The 20,019-nt window shown below is 36.9% G+C and overlaps 1 protein-coding gene across 2 annotated transcripts in view; it reads left to right on the top strand.

The window, feature by feature from the left end:
• Positions 1-20,019, top strand: part of LOC150100518 (growth factor receptor-bound protein 14-like) — a 341,775-nt gene that overhangs the window by 199,735 nt on the left and 122,021 nt on the right. For both annotated transcript variants that reach the window (XM_090402828.1, XM_090402827.1), the window contains one exon: positions 11,937-12,044. In XM_090402828.1, the coding sequence (XP_090258954.1) occupies positions 11,937-12,044 (108 nt within the window). The remainder of the gene's footprint in view (positions 1-11,936; positions 12,045-20,019) is intronic.

Below are 20,019 nucleotides of genomic sequence, written 5' to 3'. Positions count from 1 at the left end.
ATTAATTAGATGTATGTGAGTTCGATTTACCAAGGCAGCAATAAAATTCAACCGAACGTGTTAAAATTCGTAAAAGTGTTAAAACTAAGTAATATATATAATGAATGTTATGGCAGTTTCACATATGGAATTCGATTGTTGAAGAGAGTTAGCATTTCAACTCAATTGTCAGCTATGCTTTTATCTTTCAGTTGCGCGATCTTTTGTTAATACCACACCAATCATATGCACGTTTTAATAACCTGCCTTTGCTGGCTGTTTCGCGTTAGGCTTAATTACCTTAAAGGGAGAAAAGTCGCAAAAGAGAAAAATGTTCCTGGTCCGGGGATTCCCTTATTCAGGTAATATTCACTAATTTCACGTTATCAGTCTGTGGTGTGCCAGTATCGGTAAGTGGTGATATTATTTGATCTATTCTTCGTTAAAAAAATTAACCCTGAGATGGATAAGTGGCTGATAAAAAAAATTTAAAAAAATTCCCGCAAACAATCAGAAGAAGCAGAAACAGACTCAAAAAAAGGACAGTATTTCATATTTTACCAGAACAGCCCGCATCGTCTTCAGAACCAAACGGTCAGAAGCAAAAAATGTAATATATGCATTTGATTTTTGCAATATTCGCTGTGTATGTTTTGTATTGAATATAAATACAATAAATATTATAATAATATATCTCTCTATTACGATTTTTTTTCGAGGGGGGCCGTGAAATATTTTAATTTTTGCAAAGGGGGCCCTGACATCGAGAAGTTTGGGAAGCACTGTTATAAATAACTATTTTAATTTCCTAACATTTCAATCTTCATATTAAGGTCATCATCTGGAATATATACAAGGACAAACTTAGTTACATTTCACACAGTAAGCTAAAGAAACAATGATTTGATCACTGGTTATTCTACTGGCATGACCTCTAGTGAAAAAAAAAACAGATAAAATTACAAATTAATTAGTTATTTAGAAACTACATCAAAGCTAAATTCTATTTAATATAACATGAGAGCAACATTCTTTCTTATAGATAGTTTTCTTACAGTAACAATGATGTTACTGTAATATTTTTAACATTACAATAGTTATATTAGATTTAGGATTCTGGATTATCTACAGTCCTGTTTATAGTTAACTCTTAGGGAGAAAGGTTCCGTGGGTAGAAATGTGCCTTTCATATGCTTGGGATTTTTAGACCATCATTATTGTTCAGATTGGGGTGGTTGATAAGAATCTCACAGGCTTCCTTAAATTTGTGTTCATACCATGTTTTGGTGTGATGTAAACAACTGGTGCTTTTCTGGTCAATTCTCTGTAAAGTGTTCAGGGCATGATCAGAAAGGCCAGCTTCACCATAGTTATTATATTTAATATGTCGTTTATGTTCCTTTTGTCTGATAGGAATTGTGTGTCCTATTTCCCTTATATATGGTAGATTACAGGTGCAATAAATACGGTATACTCCAGGGTGGGCCAGCGGAGGCAGTTGGTCTTTGGATGAATTGAGTAAGCTTTTTTAATTTTGCAGGAGGTTTAAAGGTGGCTTTGAGATTCTATTTCTGTAGCATCCTGTTTATTTTATCTGATGTCCCTTTAATGTAAGGAATGGTTACAGTTTTATAGTAGTCTGGTTTATCTTTGTTTTTTATTGAGGTCTTGTAAAGAATTTTGTTAATAGTGTTTTGGCTGTAACCATTTTTTAGAAAAGTATTGCTGATAACTTTAAATTCGTCTTTCAGCACTTGTTCATTGGAGCAGATCTTCAATGTTTTTTTAGAGTATTAATGACACCTACTTTTTGTATTGGGTGGTGGTAGGAGTTTATGTTTATATATTGGCCAGTATGTGTCGGTTTCCGGTAAACAGTGAAGGAAAGCCAGAAGGAAGACTTGTGACAAGTGCATCTAGAAATGGAAGTGTGTTCTGTTTTTCAATCTCAGTTGTGAACTGTATGCATTTGTGTTGTTTGTTTAGGTGGCTAAGGAAAGTATCTAGTGTCTGGCAGCCATGCGGCCAGATTGCGAAAACATCGTCAACATATCTAAGCCAGACTTTGGGTGTGATGTGTATTCCTAGAGCATGATGTGAACAACATGCTCTAGGAATCTAGAGCATATTGCTCAAAATGCTCCATATAAAAGTTAGCATAAGGGGAGGGGAATAATGGCAAGCCCATGGCTGTGCCTTCTTTTTGTAGGTAGAAAGCGTTTTGCCATACAAAATAGCCAGAACATAATACATGCGCAAAGAGCGCCGTGATATCTGGAGGGAATTTGTTCTGTAAAAGAAGGACTGTGTCATCGATTGGGACATTCGTAAAGAGGGCAGAGACGTCAGAGCTGACTAATAGGTTGATAGATAAGCTATACTTTGCAAGGGACAGCATTGGTTTATGAATGGAAGGTCATGTTTTAGTAATCTGCTCATATTTTATAATATTACAGCTGAGTTGGATATAAATACACAATGATACTGTTGGACTTTGCTAAGGCATTGGATAGGATACCACATGAAAGGCTGCTGCTATAAACTGGAGAATATGGGACTGGAATATAAATTATTGACTTGGATAAAGTGGGGTAGTGGACAGGTATCAAAAAGTGATATGGGGGAGGGAGGAGGTTAAACTGCTTGATTTAAGGTGATCAGTGGTGCATCCCCTAGGGATCAGTCCTTGGACCATTGTTATTCAGTCTATACATTATTGATATTGGGAAGGACTGGAAAGGATAGGCAAGGCAATCAGGAATACTATGCTATTCAGCACATCAGAATATTAAATAGACTGGAAATATGGGCAAATGATAGTGCATTCAGTTCAGTTATTAAGCATGAAGTTATGCACTTTGGCATGATGACACTTCAGTGGCATATTATATTGGTGGGATTATGCTTGGAGAATGTAATAAGGCTAGGATCTTGGAGTTATGGTGAACAGGAATTTGAAGTTAAAAAATCAGAGAAAAAATTGTAAATGCAGCTCGGAGGATGATTGCTATGCTAAAACTAATGTTGACATGTAAGGATAAAGAAGTCATTTTGGTTCTTTATGAGGCCTTGATACAGCAATATCTGGACTATTCTGCACAGATTTGGTCTCCTGGGCTTTGAGGAGGGATGAAGAAGCTGTGGAAAGCGTTCAGAGAAGAGTTAGATGATATCAGGATTATAGGTTATAGATTATGTGGACAGATTCAGAGTATATGGAGTGCAGACAATGGTAATCAGCAAAAGTGGGGTTGATATGTTCTCTAAGAGTGGAGGCTATGAAAGGCAGTGACACTAATGGTTTCGAAAGCATATGGTGTGAGGGTAGAAGTGGGCAAGATATTTAGAGAGATGTTGCTACAAGCCAGGGAGCACAGAGTGTGGGGAGCAGGAGATGTTTAGGCAGTTGAGCTTGCCAAGTGCAAGAAGAATAGTTGTTTTGGAAGATTTTAACTACAGCAGTATAAGTTGGGAAGAGGAAAATGCATGTAGCAATAAGGGAATGGAATTCTTGAGGGAGCAGCTGTCTTAGGGCAACGTGTAATAGAGGGAACAAGAGGTTCAAGAGTTTTGGATTTGGTCATAGCATCAGAAGAGCTGATAATAACTGAGATGACATCTCCCCCCCCCCCCCATTGGAAGAATGACCATGTGATTTTGACTTGGAAGATGAATAGACATGCAGGAGTATCAAAGAAAAGAGAACGCATATGGAATTATAAGGCAGGTGATTATAATAGTCTTAGATATCAACTTAGGACAGTTCCATGGAGGGCAGAATTGGAAGGCTGGGATATCATTAGTGCATGGGAAATTGTGAAGGAATATTTGTGCAGCAATAGTAAGCTGTATTCCACAAGTGAGGAAGAGGACACAATTTAGTGTTAAGTGGATGACAAACACTATCAAACAGGAACAGCAGGTGAAAAAGAGGTTATGGAAGATATATAAGGAGGGGGTGGAGAGCAGATGCATGAAGAATATAAGACTCAGGCCAGGAGAGTGACTAATATGGTAAGGAAGGCGAAACTGGAATATGAGAAGAGACTGGCAGTAAGATCCAAAGATAATCCTAGGGAATTTTTAGCTATGTGGCCAGTAGGAGGAGAAATAATTATGGAAGAATGACATTGTGGGATAAAAATGGGAATAGCGTGATCTGATGCATAGGACATAGTGGAGGTGTTCAATAAACACTTTATTAGAGTATTTCATCCTGGAGAAGTAAGTTTTAATACTAGAGGGATAGGACAGGTTTGAAGTTTAGAGGAGAGTGTGTTCCAAATACTGAGTATCCTAGATGTCAGTAAAGCTGTGAGACTGGATGATATTTTACTACGGATTTTGAGAGAATGTGCTAAAGAACTGATATCTCTGTTGACCTGACTTTTCAATGAAAGTCTAGCTACTGGAAAGGTACCTAAGGAAGGTAAGATAATGCCATTGCATAAGGGCAGTAGCAGACTGGAAGTGTCTAATTATAGGCCAGTTTCTGTTTCATCAGTAGTTGTAAAGATCTTGAAAAAATTAGTGAGGGACCATATACAGAGTTGGGCAGATGAGGGTAATGTTATCTGTGAGAGTCAACATGGATTTGTTAAGGAGCGCTCTTGCTTTAGTAATATAATTGCCTTTTATAATAAAATGACAAAAGCAGTTGATGAGGGAAAGGCATATACTGCCATTTTTTTTTTTTTTTTGATTTTACAAAGGCATTTAACAGGATGCCTCATGATAAGCTGATATTTAAGTTACAGCACATGGGTTTAGATGTCAGGTTAGTCAACTGGATTCAGGATTGGCCGTCTGATAAGTATCAGAGTTGTGTATGGTGGGGCAATGTCAAGGAGGCAGAGGGTTACAAGTGGGGTCCCACAGGGCTCAGTACTAGGACCTGTATTGAAAGTTTATTTTTCACTGTAATAAATTTAGTTTAATCCTTTATCCAAGTGTGAGCAAACAAAGTTTGCACCTGAAAGTATCTTCAGGACTGGAGTAAGGTGGTACAACACTGGGAAACTTGTTGCAAAGGTGGAGCAAGCTAACATCACTCCTATCTCAGTATCTCCCATAATGCAAAACACATCTCCTTGTGGATATGTATAATGTTATGCATTAAGGGAAGGGCCACTACCCAGACTAGTTTCGACCTTTATTGAGGTCTCTTCAGTGTTGTACCACCTTATTCCAGTCCTGAAGATACTTTCAGGTGCAAACTTTGTTTGCTCACACTTGGATAAATGATTAAACTAAATTTATTATAGTCTAACCAAGTGAAAAATAAACTTTCAGCAACTTCTTCACTATTTGTAAACCCACCAGTTCATCAGTATGTTTCCTGCACTGTAGATTTCCTAACCTGTATCACTCAGAAAGGTTCAGAGTATATCAATGACATTGCCCGTGGATTGCAAGGGGCTATTCAGTTGTTTGCAGATGATGCGAAGCTGGGAAGGGTTATTCATAATAGTGCAGATGCGGCAGCCCTGAAAGAGGATTTGAATAAACTAGACAGATCTCTTGTCTCCCCTACTTCCTCCAGTACAGCTCCTTCAATTGAGTATGCAGCCTCTCGTCAATGTATCCAAGCTTCAAGACTTGACATTTTTTACAAGGGTCAAAAGGTTACATGAGGTAGGTGTGAAATGGATAAAGGAAGAAATTAGGCATGCAGTTTGTAGGAAGAAGGCATTATGGAGGCAGCATGAGTGGTTATAATCATTTCCATGAGGAGTAGAAAGAAAAGGCAAGGAGGGTGACTCTGTTATTAAGGGTAGGAAAATTGCAAAATGAGCAGCAGTTAGCTAATGAAGGCTAAAAAACACCTAGGAAGTTCTTTCAATATGTGACTAGCAGAAGAAAGAATGATTATGGGTTACATTTTGGAAAATTATGGAAACAACTGACTCAACTTTAGTTTAAAACTTTACTTTTTTTTATTCATATGGATTTTCATATTTTTATTCATATTTAAATTCATATGGATTTTCTGATAACTACATAAAAATCATTTCATTGCATTTTGTTCTGATGGAGCTAGTGTAATGTTAGGAAACAAATCAGGTGTTGCAATCAAACTTCTGCAAAAATTTCCAAACGTTGTGATTTGGCATTGCGCTCATCATTTATGCTTAGCATTGACGATTCGATAATAAAACATTAAAGAAATAAATCATTTTGAAATATTTATGGATAAATTATATGCTTTTTATCATCAATCGCTAAAAAATCGACAAGAATTAAATGCGATTGCAAAAGACCTTGGTATCGAAATTTTAAAGATCAGCCATGTGTTTGGACCACGATGGGCAGCTTGCAGTTTACAAATGGCTCTTGCTTTGTGGAGAAATTACCCAGCTTTATGCAAGCATTTTGCATCGAACGATAAATATAAGGGCTTTTTAAACTGACTTCTCAATTTGGAATTCTTAAAAGAGTTAGCATTAATGATTGATATCCTATAGGAATTATCAAATCTGTCAGAAGCTCTACAAAGTCGCAATATAAGTATTATAAGGGCTAAGTTAGGCTTTTTTTTTTTTTTTTTTTTTTTGCTCGACAATGCAAGCCCTTTGTTAAAATTTTCATAGCTCACCGGTGGTGATATGCAGTTATTTTGTAAATTATGCAAAGTTGGGAAGAAGTGTGATCAGTAGAGCAGATATTGTGACTTTATAAGAGGACTTGGATAGGCTGAGCAAATAGTCATGGGTGTGGAGTTGCCAATTTGGTAACAAAGTGTAAGGTTTTAATATTCAGAAAACAATGATGGGATGTATAATGCATACAACTGGTGGGAATATATTGGAGAAGGCAGAAGAAATAAGAGATCTGGGGATCATTGTGGATTAGAGACCTAACATTTAGAGGACACATTGATCTAATTGGAAGGACAGCACAATGAATTCTGGCAATGATGTAGACTTGTAAACAGAATACAATTCCATTTTATAAGGTCTTGGTTATGTCACATATGGACCACTGTGCACAGATTTGGTTATCTAGTTTTCAGACGGATGAGATATATTGGAAAGGGTCCAGAGTCGATTCACTAAAGTGGTTTCTGGGCTATGGATTTTCGAGTATGAAGGAAGGTTGAGAAAGTACAATTTGCAGAGTCTAGTGGATAGGAGGATGGTGGAAGGGATATGATAGACTAAGTTGGTAAGGGGTTTTTATGATTAATGTTGACGAGATTTTTTGTAGAAGGGTGGTGCAAAAACAAGAAGTCACTTCTGGCTGCTGTATAAGGAGGATGTTGTTATATTGTTTCGTTACGTTATCTGTCTAAATGAATCCTATCAACTGTGCCATTTTTTATAACTTCTTCTTATTTATTTTATCTTTAATTCTTATTTAATTTAATCTTTTATTCTCGTATATCTTTTCCTTTTAAATTTTATTCTATACTTATTTCATTTCTTTTACTTAAATCTCTCCCCTTTTTAAACAAGCAGTTCTTTGGCCTCCCTATAGTTTAACCACGTGTAGGTTACTTAATATTTAGGGCTTTGTCCTTGTATGGGACGTGACCATTAACATATCTTCTGAGACAATCCACTTGATAAGGATTGACAAATTTATATTTCAACTGCGCCAGACAATACCGAGGATAAATGAGACTCTTATCCAGGATGGCTCTCTCAAATGATACACAGTAATTAAACTGTAATAAAATTTAATCTCTGTCCACTAAATTCTTACATGCAGTCGTGGTCCGCTTTGTTTAATCATGCACATGGGTTCTTCCCACTAAGTTCGATAGTAATTTTATGAGTGGCTGTTTGAATTCATATACTAAATCAGATCAGGCAGGTATTAAGAAACATATTTATTAATAAAAGAAATTATACAAGTAAACATTACTACTAAGTAATCTGAATCATTCTCAAGTAAGATCTTTGGTTCAATACTACTAAACAAAATACATGAACAAACTTGCTTGGACCACCTCTATATGCAACTTAACATTATCTCATTAACACTTATCACACTTTCTACACTCACATGGTCAATAGTTATATTATTTAACACATTACTACTAATTCATACAGAATAAACATGGCCTTTCTAGGCAGACAGTTCTCAAACAAAATGGGCCTATGCCAAGTTGTAGACAGTATCTTAGAGTTCCATGAAATAAGCCAACTACACAAAATTGTTCTCTAGAAAGCACACAATTCCTCAACTGAAAATTATATCACAAGAGTCTACATTACTGTCCCTGGAATGACACTCGATGCTTTCTTCTGCCTTGTCTAGAACATCAAGGCTTCTTCTCAGTCTGCTATCCGTCTGGTCACCTACTACAAACTGTACGGCCGGATTCTCCATGGGAAGGACGGTATGACTCAGGAGCTTAGCCAGAACGGACGGCATCTACTTGGTTCTTCTGTCGTACAACATAACACAGCTATCCTGGTCCAAGGAAATAGTTAGCCCTACTTGGTATGCTACAACAGATGCCTCATACCTCCCATGACCACCTGGAACTTCTCCGTAGGTGCGGACTGGACCAACGTCCGAGCGTTGGAAACCGGAACCAAAAAAAAGCCTCGAGTGGGGGTTGCTTGACCTTTTTGTTTTCTTACTCTTCTCAGCGTTTCTCGGCTATCGCGATGCCCGCCAACGCAGTCACGTGGGTTTACGCCACGGCGTCCAGCTCTCTCTATTACATTGCACGTGTGCTTGTTGTGTTTTTCTTGGAAAGCGCTCTGGTTTCTCTTTCTCATAACTCCCCCCCCCCGGTATACATCACACTGGACGGTCAAAAGGTGATCCTTGGACTCTGGCTTACAGGTTTTGCTACCTTATAACACATGAAATGGGGTTCTTAAATAAATTTAACACTTTAATTAATTTCCTTATCTGACCCTTATGCATAACAGGTGGTTAGGTCTTACAATTTTCTTTCATTTGTTATACAATTTCTTACTCCTATTTTAGCGTTATTTACATAAAATTTCCTTTCCAGTATATAGCCAACACACCACATTCTCTGCCTATATTTAAACAAAGTTGTTCCTGAATAATATATGTCAAATCTTCTTCTTTCTTTTATTCAGGACACAATGTAAGTAGAGGAGTGAGATGCAGATTTTTTTGTATGCAGAGCGTGTGATTGTATTTAAAGCAGAGTATAATGAGCTATATATGTCTGACAGAGGGATTTTCCACAATGAGACTTTGACTCCATGGAAGTCTGAAGGTACTAATAATAAAATGAGCACCTTTCATAACCACAATTTATGTGGTTAGCAAGGGTTAGCAAGTCTTTAACTAAAAAATTTAGTTAAAGACTAAATTTTTTGCTTGGAAGATGGTGAATGGGTGGATTAAGTTGCCAGAGGTGGTTTCTGAATTCTTCACCAGTGCTTTCCATAGCATTTAACTCTGGTGTCAGGAGGATTAGATTTTTGTGCTTGGAAGACAGTGATGTCACTGTCTTCCAAGTGAACTTATTCTCTGTCTTAATTTGTCAGAAATGGTTGTGAGTGCTTCATCTGTGCTCTTCATGAAATCTTTGACTCCATGAGGAGTGTTGATAAAGATATTATTATTATTCAGGCCTCCATGGAATCAAAAGACTCATCATGGGAGTTCCTTTCTAAGAAACACAAATCTATCGAGACTCATCGAGGGATAGCTGTTTCAGAAATGTCACAATAAATAGCAGTCAATGTATTTATTAAATGTGCAGTGATATCTTCTTTGTATTCCAACAAAAAACAAGATAATGATAATAAGAAGCAGACAAATATGTGGTATTTTCTTTTTTAATGCATTGTTTTTGTTCTTTTTTTTTATTTTTATTATTATTATTATTCAGGCTTTCATGGAGTCAAAAGACTCATCATGGGAGGCCCTTCCTAAGAAACAAAAAGTCAATTAAGACTCATCGAGGGGAGGTCCCCCGCTAAGAAACACAAAGTCTATCACACCACTCCTTAAACTCATTGACCGTTCTCACTCTCACCACTCCATCAGGCAATGCATTCCATGGTTCAACCACCCTCCATGCAAAGAAACCACTCCTCACCCTCCTGCTTACAGTTTCCTTTCGTAACTTCCAGTGATGGCCTCTTGTCATCACTCCTTCCCGCTGTTCAACCAAGCAAAAGAACTCCCCAGTGTCAACCCTGTAACCACCTCTCAACAGTTTAAAAGTCTCAATCATATCACCTCTCCTTCTTCTATCCACCAAACTCTGCAGTCCACATTCCCTTAGCTGATCCTCATAACCATCCTTGTACAGTCCTGAAACCATGTTTGTTATCTGTCTTTGTACCCTTTCCACAGTTAATTTATCCCCTTCAAATTCTGGGGACCAAATCTGAGAACAATAGTCCAAGTGTGGTCTGATCAGGGTCTTATACAATGGAATGATAACTGTTTTATCTCTGCAGGTTAGCGTCCATCTCATTATTGCAGCAATCCTCTGTGTTACCTTCACCACCTTTGCAATATGTCCCCTAAATTTTAGGTTTCTATCAATCATCAACCCCAGATCTCTTGTCTCCCCTACTTCCTCCAGTATAACTCCTCGCATAGAGTATGCGGTGTCCCATCGATGTTTCCCAAACCTCAAGACCTTACATTTTGCTGCATTAAGCCGATACCACCATTCATTTGCCCATCTGTCTAGCTTATTCAAATCCTCTTGAGCTGCCGCATCTGCACTATTATGAATAACCCTTCCCAGCTTTGCATCATCTGCAAACAACTGAATATCCCCTTGCAATCCATGGACAGTGTCATTGATATAAAGGTTAAACAATATAGGTCCCTGTACTGAGCCTTGTGGAACCCCCACTTGTAACCTTCTGCCTCTTTGATATTGCTCCACCATACACAACTCTCTGATACCTATCGGACAGCCAATCCTGAATCCAGTTGACCAATCTAACATCCAGACCTGTGTGCTGCAACTTGAATATCAGCTTATCATGTGGCACCCTGTCAAATGCCTTTGCTAAGTCTAGGAAAATGGCAGTATATGCCTTTCCCTCATCTAATGCTCTTGTAACTTTATCTTAAAAGGCTAGCATATTGCTAAAAACAAGAGCACCCAGTCACAAATTCATGTTGACTCTCACAAATAACATTACCCTCATCTGTCCAATGCTGTATACTGTCCCTCACTATTTTCTCCAAGATCTTACTAACTACTGATGACACACAAACTGGCCTATAATTAGACACTTCCAGTCTGCTACTGCCCTTATGCAATGGCACTATCTTACCTTCCTTCCATTCCATGGGCACCTTTCCCACAGCCAGACTTATTATCATGTTATGTTTGCTTCTTTACTTACATCCTTGGGCATCTCAAGAAGAGATCATTATTGTTGCTTGGATATATCATGGAGTCAAAGACTTCAGAGATGCCCAAGTAATAATTCTAGATATCTCGACAACCTCATCTGGAAGAATAAGAATGTAAGCGAAGAAGTAAAAATAAGAATCTCATTACTAACATATGCAGCAGTTACAAATAAACAAATTTATGAAATGTTGAGATGAAAGCATTAATAAAAAAACAATTGAAGGTGTAACAAAATCAGGAATTGCAAATCAGAGAAAATGTAAAATACAGCCAGTAAATGATTGCATCCAAAAATGGAAAGAATGAAAAAATTCATATGCAGGGTAACAAATGGGTAAAGAAATGGATACAAAGCAAAAGAGAAGCAAGCAAAGGAAGACTGAGAAGAAAATTGGATGATCTTGTAAATACTGGTACTACAAGCAGCTAGGCTTAATAGTGAAAGCAGAATAATTTTTATTTAATTTTTGTATTCCTTATTTTTATGAAATATATAAAACTTGTTTCTTCTCATTAAATTTAATGGAAATTAATTACGTTATTTATTCCATTTTGTTTTAAATAACATATTTAATCAATTCTTGTACTTTTTTAAATTAAGTATTTAATGTTTCTAAATTTCTTATTGCAGGATTCTAGAGAGTTGTGGCCATTCAAGGATCTGAAGCAGTACAATATCTACACACCAATTGAGGGAAAGGGCACTGGAATGCCTACTGTATATTCTTTTTGCCTAAAGGTAGCAGTGATTGCTGTTGAAATATTTTATTTATTAAAGAAATAGTCTTGTCTTATTTTGACCAATTAAAAATGATTTGAATGAAATCTTGAGGAGGATATACAGTAATTTGAAGTATTTTCAGTTAATCTGAAGCTATGGGAGACCAAAAGAGGAAAAAAGACCTTTTAATTATACAATGTGTCATATTATTATTACAGGTATCTCCATGGAGTCAGAAGACTCATCGCGGGAGACTCAAACTATCAAAACAATATCTATTATACCTCTTCTTGAATTCATTTACAGATGAAGAACCCCCAAGTCTGTAGCCTCATCAATTTCGTGGAGTACCATTCCATCAATGTGGTACACAGCTCTTAATCTTTTAATCCAAAAATGCATAACTTTACACTTTTCCACATTGAACTGACATACATTACCTTTTTTCCTTTTTCTCATTTTCCCTTATTTAAATCAACCTGCAAACTCTCAACATCAGCTTGATTTTTTACTACACTACCCAACTTTGCATCATTAGCAAACAACTAAATATCTCCCTTCAAGCCATTTCCTATATATTATGTATAAATTAAACGATAACAGCCCAAGCACATATTGTTTCCTCACACCCACTTAACACCTCCCCCTTCATGCGACCTTCATCACATGCTGTCTGAGACAGTTCTCCTTCAAGAAATCCAAAAATCGAGTTCTCTTATTACTGCACTATCTCCTCTTCCTGGTTTATATTGCTATAGTTGAAGTCCCCTATAATGATTGCTCACTTTGCACTTGCCAAATTAATTTTCCTAAACATTTTCTGCTCATGGCCATCTGTATTCCTGGTCTGTAACAACATTTCACTATATATCTTGTCTTATAAACATCTATCTCACACCATATACTCTTAAAGCCATTAGTGTTATTTCCACTGAGATTCTCCCTGAGAGTGCACAATTAATCTCTTATCATTAGTAACAGTCCACCACCACATTTACCCTTCCTATCCTGTTGAAATATATGCTGTATCCTTCGATTTCTATCCCTGTTAGAGCATCCTACTCAGTTAACCAGGTTTCACTGATACCAACAACCTTTGGAGAGTATTCAATGCCACAAATTCATTTCCTTTATTCCTAATGCTCCTGGTATTTGTATACAGAAAAACCAGTGCATTGCCAGTATTCTTATAGCCATTATTACTCTCCTCACACTCATCACTGCAATCTTCCACCTGTGCAGTTCTAGTTTCCCTGTCCTGACATTTGCCCAGAAAACAACAGCCTCCAAATGCTTGTGCCCTTCTGCATTCAAATGTAACCTATTTCTTTCATACAGCTCTCTTCTATCCTCAAATGTACACCATGCATCCACATATTCCAGACCTCTTTTCCTGGACATTCTCACTATCATCTCATTTGTCACTGGGGAAACATGCTCACTATCTTTCATTGGACACGTTTCTGCTGCGCTGTCTCTAACATCAACTTCAAATCACACAATCATGCTACCTCTCTTGGTCATTCGTCCCAACTATTACTATTGTCTCGTCTACACTATCATCCCTCTTCACTGCCATTACTACACTCCATATATATATATATATATATATATGTGTGTGTGTGTGTGTGTGTGTTAAAGATATCAAGCTATTTTAAACCTGGTTTTACTCCATTTCTCAAGTAAGCAAACAGACAAATAAGTCAAGTTTGCGCCTGCACGTATTGCAAGACTAGGTGACCCGCAAAGTAGTGCAAGTCTAGGCAACTCTGATCACTATTCTTAATACTTACCCTTAATGCAAAGCCCATCTCCTTGAGGAGATGTATAATGCTATGCATTAAAGGCAAGGGGCCACTACCCAGACCAGTTTCGACCTTTATTGAGGTCTCATCAGTGGGAGCTAGGCTTAGAAATACCAAGGTTAAGTAATACAGAGCATTTTACCAAAAGAAGTTACATTAAGGTGCTTTGACCTTATTAAATAAAAATCTCAGGATGAGAGATAGATGTAGAAAGTTTTTTACCTTGGGTATAATATATGTTAAAGATGCCAAGCTATTTTAAACCTGACTTGCACTACTTTGCGGGTCACCTAGTCTTGCAATACGTGCAGGTGCAAACTTGACTTATTTGTCTGTTTGCTTACTTGGGAAATGGAGTAAAACCAGGTTTAAAATAGCTTGGTATCTTTAACATTTATTATACCCAAAGTAAAAAACTTTCTAAATCTATCTCTCATCCTGAGATTTTTATTTAATAAGGTCAAAGCACCTTTATGGTAACTTGTTTTGGTAAAATACTTAAGCTATGTATTACTTAACCTTGGCATTTCTAAGCCTGGCTCCCACTGATGAGACCTCAATAAAGGTCAAAACCAGTCTGGGCAGTGGCCCCTTCCCTTTAATGCATAGCATCATACATCTCCTCAAGGAGATGGGCTTTGCATTAAGGATAAATATTAAGAATAGTGATCAGAGCTTATTCCACCTTTACCACAAGTTGCCTAGACTTGCATTAGAAAAATGTTTAATTTGCCAAATATTTCGGTCTGAATATTACAGACCATCTTCAGTGGCTACATAGGAATAGTTTATAAAAAAAAAAAAAAAAAAAAAAAAAAACACGAACAGTTGATCATGCACACATAGAACGAGCCGCGTGATGTCATATCACTAAGTATTAGAAGAGTAAACATTTTTAAAGTCATAATTAAAGATATTAATTCAGAAATTCATATAATAATCTTAAATAGCATTAGTCTAATATAGGAAATTTACAAAAAAAAAAAAAATTAACGTGTTATCCTAATTAAACTTTTCCAAATTTTTGATATAGATATACAGTCATTATGATTCAAGTTAGGATGTTGAAGTAAGGCCTCCACACTTTCTTTAAATGAACGTTCAAATTTGTAGCGACATCTGGTAGGAGGAGAGTCTTGGACTAAAGGATGTTGTGGCTTGTTTCTAATCCATGCTGAGCTAATCCAGATTTCTCAGGTTTGTTGTGTTGAATTGATGACTGATGCTCTTGAATTCTTTTTTCTATAGAATGTCCAGTTTGTCCAAAGTAGGAAAGATTACAATTACAAGGAACTTGATACACACCAGGTAGAGACAAGGTTGAGCATTTATCTTTGGATGAAGGAAAATAGGTGGATAATTTGTTAATAGGAGTATAAGTGGCTGTTAAATCATATTTCTTCAGAATTCTTGAAATTGGTTCTGAATATAAATTCTCCTACTTATCACATAGCCAAATATCTATCTAAATTATTGAAATCACACATTGGCAACTCGCGCTCTTTTTTGAAAAACTCTTCTGATTTCTTAAATAAATTAAGAAACATCACTTTACAACCTACAGATCTTATGGTTATCTTTGATATAGAATCTTTATATATGAATGTACCTCTCAAAGAGACTTTAGAATTACTTGCTGACATCTTCCTACAAGATATTATAAAGTTATTTGATTTCGTAATGCATTCTGGATATTTCTTATGTCAAAACAAATTTTACAACCAAGTAGAAAGAACAGCCATGGGAAGTCCACTTTCTCCTGCTCTTGCCAACTTTTATTTAGAACATCTAGAAGAAGTCCTGTTCTCATCTATATTCCCTCACCCATCCTTTTGGGTTAGATATATAGACGACATCTTTGCTGTATGGCCTCACAACAGAGACTCCTTAGCTTCCTTTTTAAGCAGTATCAATTCCTTACATCCTCGTATAAAGTGTACCATGGAGATTGAAAAAGACAACAAGTTATCTTTTTTAGACGTCCTTCTCATCCGTTCACTTCTGGTATTCTTACGACAACAGTTTACAGAAAACCAACTTTTGCAGCTCGTTATATTCTCAAAAAATCTGTTCATCATCCTTGTCAAAAAACAGGAATCATAAAATGTTTAATCCGACGAGCCAAAACTAACTGTTCAACTTCTCATTTATTACAGGAAGAACTCCCGACTATCAAGCATCACATGAAACTAAATAGCTTCTCCGAAAAGAGTACACAACATCTTTTTGATTCTTACTATCCAACACAGAACCGCAAAGATTCAATATGCCGAATTCCAATTCCTTACATTTCTGGGATTTCAGAACCAATTTCAAGAATTCTGAAGACATATGATCTAACAGCCACTTATACACCTATTAACAAATTATCCACCCATTTTCCTTCATCTAAAGATAAATGCTCAATATTGCCTCTTGTATATCAAGTTCCTTGTAATTGTAACCTTTCTTACTTTGGACAAACTGGACATTCTATAGAAAAAAGAATTCAAGAGCATCAGTCATCAATTCAACACAACAAACCTGAGAAATCTGGATTAGCTCAGCATGGATTAGAAACAAGCCACAACATCCTTTTGGTCCAAGACTCTCCTCCTACACAGATGTCACTACAAATTTGAACGTTTATTTAAAGAAAGTGTGGAGGCCTTACTTCAACATCCTTACTCGAATCGTAATGACTGTATATCTATATCAAAAATTTAGGAAAGTTTAATTAGGATAACACATTAATTTTTTTTTTTGTAAATTTCCTATATTAGTCTAATGTTATTTAAGATTATATATGAATTTCTGAATTAATATTTTTAATTATGACTTTAAAAATGTTTACTCTTCTAATACTTAGCGATATGACATCACACGGCTCGTTCTATGTGTGAATGATCAATTGTTCGTATTCTACTTTTTTTTTTTTTTTTTTAAACTATTCCTATGTAGCCACTGAAGATGGTTTGTAATATTCAGACCGAAATATTTGGCAAATTAAACATTATTCTTGTGTTAACGTGATTATATTTCTAATCATTATGTCACAAGTATCATTAAAATATTAGACTTGCAATACTTTGTGGGTCACCTAATCTTGCAATACGTGCAGGTGCAAACTTGACTTATTTGTCTGTTTGCTTACTTGGGAAATGGAGTAAAACCAGGTTTAAAATAGCTTTGCATCTTTAACATATATTATACCCAAGGTAAAAAACTTTCTACACATGCAATTATGAGAAGGACACTGACCTGCAGAGATAAGAGGGTTATCATTCCGTTGTATAAGTCTCTGATCAGACCACACTTGGACTATTGTTCTCAGATTTGGTCCCCAGGATTTGAAGGGGATAAATTAACTGTGGAAAGGATACAAAGACGGATGACAAAGATGGTTTCAGGACTGTACTAGTGTTGTTGTTGTGAGAGGAGTTTTCCTAGAGTACCAGACCGTACTACTTACCTCCCCATTGAATACAATCCGACCAGCTCTCAGATTAGAACTCTCCACAGACTCCTTAAGAAAGTCACTTCTTGGCCTGTGGAAGTCACCAACAAACTTAAACCTTATAACTCTGGACCCCCCCCCGATTATATGGACTCCCAAAAATACATAAACAAAATGTGCCATTGCGTCCCATAGTGGATGGCATTGATTCCCCCACATATAAATTAGCCAAACATTTAGCCAAAACGCTCACACACTACACTGGCAACACACCATCACACATAAAAAACTCAGCCCACTTTAAAGCCAGTATAGAAAACCTCACACTCCAACACACTGACATAATGGTCAGTTTTGACGTCTCCTCCCTATTCACTAATGTCCCACTCAAAGAAACCCTTGAGCTCATCCAAGCCAAGTTTCCTCCCGATATCTCAGCCCTATTTCAGTTCACAATGAACTCATTCGTTTGGCAAGGAAAGTTCTACAAACAGATAGAGGGGACAGCCATGGGTTCACCACTTTCCCCACCCTTGGCCAATTTCTTTATGGAGACATTTGAAGAGAAAGCCTTAAACTCTGCCCCATAAAAACCCACTATTTGGCTTCGTTATGTGGATGATGTGTTTGCTATTTGGCCACATGGCTCAGACACACTCCGCTCCTTCCTAACACACTTAAACAACCAACACCCCAGAGTCCAGTTCACCTTAGAAAAAGAGGAAAACAACACCCTCCCCTTCCTAGACACTTTAATCACCCGCCAGCTTAATGGATCTTTGGTTTTCTCTGTTTACAGAAAACCCACCCATACTGGCCGATACATTCACCAGCAATCCCCCCCCCCTCACAACAATATGGGGTTATAAAAACACTATATAACAGGGCAAAATTAACCTGCTCAGATGACAAGGCCCTGACTACTGAACTAAACCACATCCTCAACACTTTCTTAGCCAATGGCTATAACCCCAAAAAAATCCAAAAAATACTAAAACCAGTAAACCACAACCCCCCTCCACAATAAAGACTACACCAAGTCTATCACCATCCCCTACATCCAGGGCACCTCTGAGAAAATAACCAATATCCTCAAAAAATATGACCTTACTTCCTGTTACAGACCATATAAAAAGTTGGCATCCCTTATCCGCTCTACCAAAGACCAACCACTTCCCCTAGACCTACCTGGTGTATACCAGGTCCCTTGCAGCTGCAAATTGTCCTACTTTGACCAAACAGGCAGAACAACTAATATCAGGATTTCAGAACACAAAGACTACATCCGGTTTCACCAGTACAGCCGCTCTGGGCTGGCAGACCATGCCTTAGATACCCACCATAAAATTCATTGGAAAAAAACAAAAATAATTCATCGCAGCAAGTTTAAATACGAAAGATTATTCAAAGAATCTTCAACAGCTCTAAAAAACGTTCCTAACCTCAACAAATTTGGGTGCATGAAACTACCCCAAATTTGGGAGCTTACATTATGAGAACTTCAGCCCAACAGCCAAGACTACTTAGCCCGCAAGAGGGCACCATTAGGACTTTAGGAACAATATTAGTTTCTTGCTTTCTTCCTCATTTGCTTTGTGTTAATGCCTGTGTGCACATACCATATCTTTACGTTCCTGAGGATAGCAATGTGACGTTGCCGAAATATAGAAGTGATTCATTAAAGTTACCTTTAATTAATATACTTCATTTGCGTTGTTAATTCCGTAAACTAATTACCAGTTATGTCTAACCAACGTATAAGCCTTGCTACTATTTTTTTATTTTTAATTTACTTAAGTTATGTTTTGTGTTGCTAAGATGAAATGCAGCTATGCTGTTTATTGCATGTTATTACAGTATTGAATATCCATTGCAAGTAAAAGTGCTATGATGATGGCTATTTCCAATTTTGTATTATTTCTGGTCTGGGCAATGTTGCTGCTCAATTGCATAGATGATGTTCAGTAGATGATTTTGAAGTTTTTTTTTTGTAATAAATTTATAGTACATCCATACTGTGGGTGGGCTAAGATTTTTTTTCCATTTTTGTAATTTTTTTTTTTTTGCTTGTCCAGAAACTCTGCTCTAGAGATGAAACATGGAACTTTTTCAAGCCATCTCAGACCTCCAATAGGCAGGACATTGACCTCACACTAGGTGCTCAGCTGAGATTCATCCTCCCAAGACAATTACAAACATGTAATTGTCTTGAATAATTACAATTATCCAATTATCTGCAATGGATAATTACAATTATCCATGGCAGGATTCAAACCCACAGCCTGTTGGCTGGAGAGTGGATGAACTAACTACTTGGCCAGTCAGCCCACAAAATGTCTGTTTTGTTTTGTGATATTATAGGAGAGGGGAGTATTCTACAGTATTGGCAATGCTCTGTGGTTCTGAAATAAATGGCAGTGTGTGGTGCTGACATATATTGCATCATATCCCTCTCAGCAAATTATCCTATAAATTTGAAGTTTGTGGAATTTAATGAGCTGTTTAAGAAATTTAATTGATGTAAGGGCATGTTAAATTAACTTTTCAAGAAATTATTGCATATTAGTTTGTCCAATACAGCAACAAATTAATATGCAGTAATTATTTGGTAACCTCCATGGAGTCAATAGGCTCATCGTGGGAGGTCCACTCAACCAGCAACATGTCTATAATGAGCTTTGAAGTTATTTACACTACCTGCACTCACAGTGCACTCAGGCAATGCATTCCACTCATTAATAATTCTTCGATA

This window comes from Typopeltis vanoorti, chromosome 13 (assembly GCF_054136105.1).
Source record: "Typopeltis vanoorti isolate ZY-2024b chromosome 13, IOZ_Tvanoo_1.0, whole genome shotgun sequence".
In the NCBI taxonomy this organism is placed as follows: Eukaryota; Metazoa; Arthropoda; class Arachnida; order Uropygi; family Thelyphonidae; genus Typopeltis; species Typopeltis vanoorti.
The sequence above is the reverse complement of the archived record's forward strand: the minus strand, read 5'-3'. Positions and strand labels throughout refer to the sequence as shown.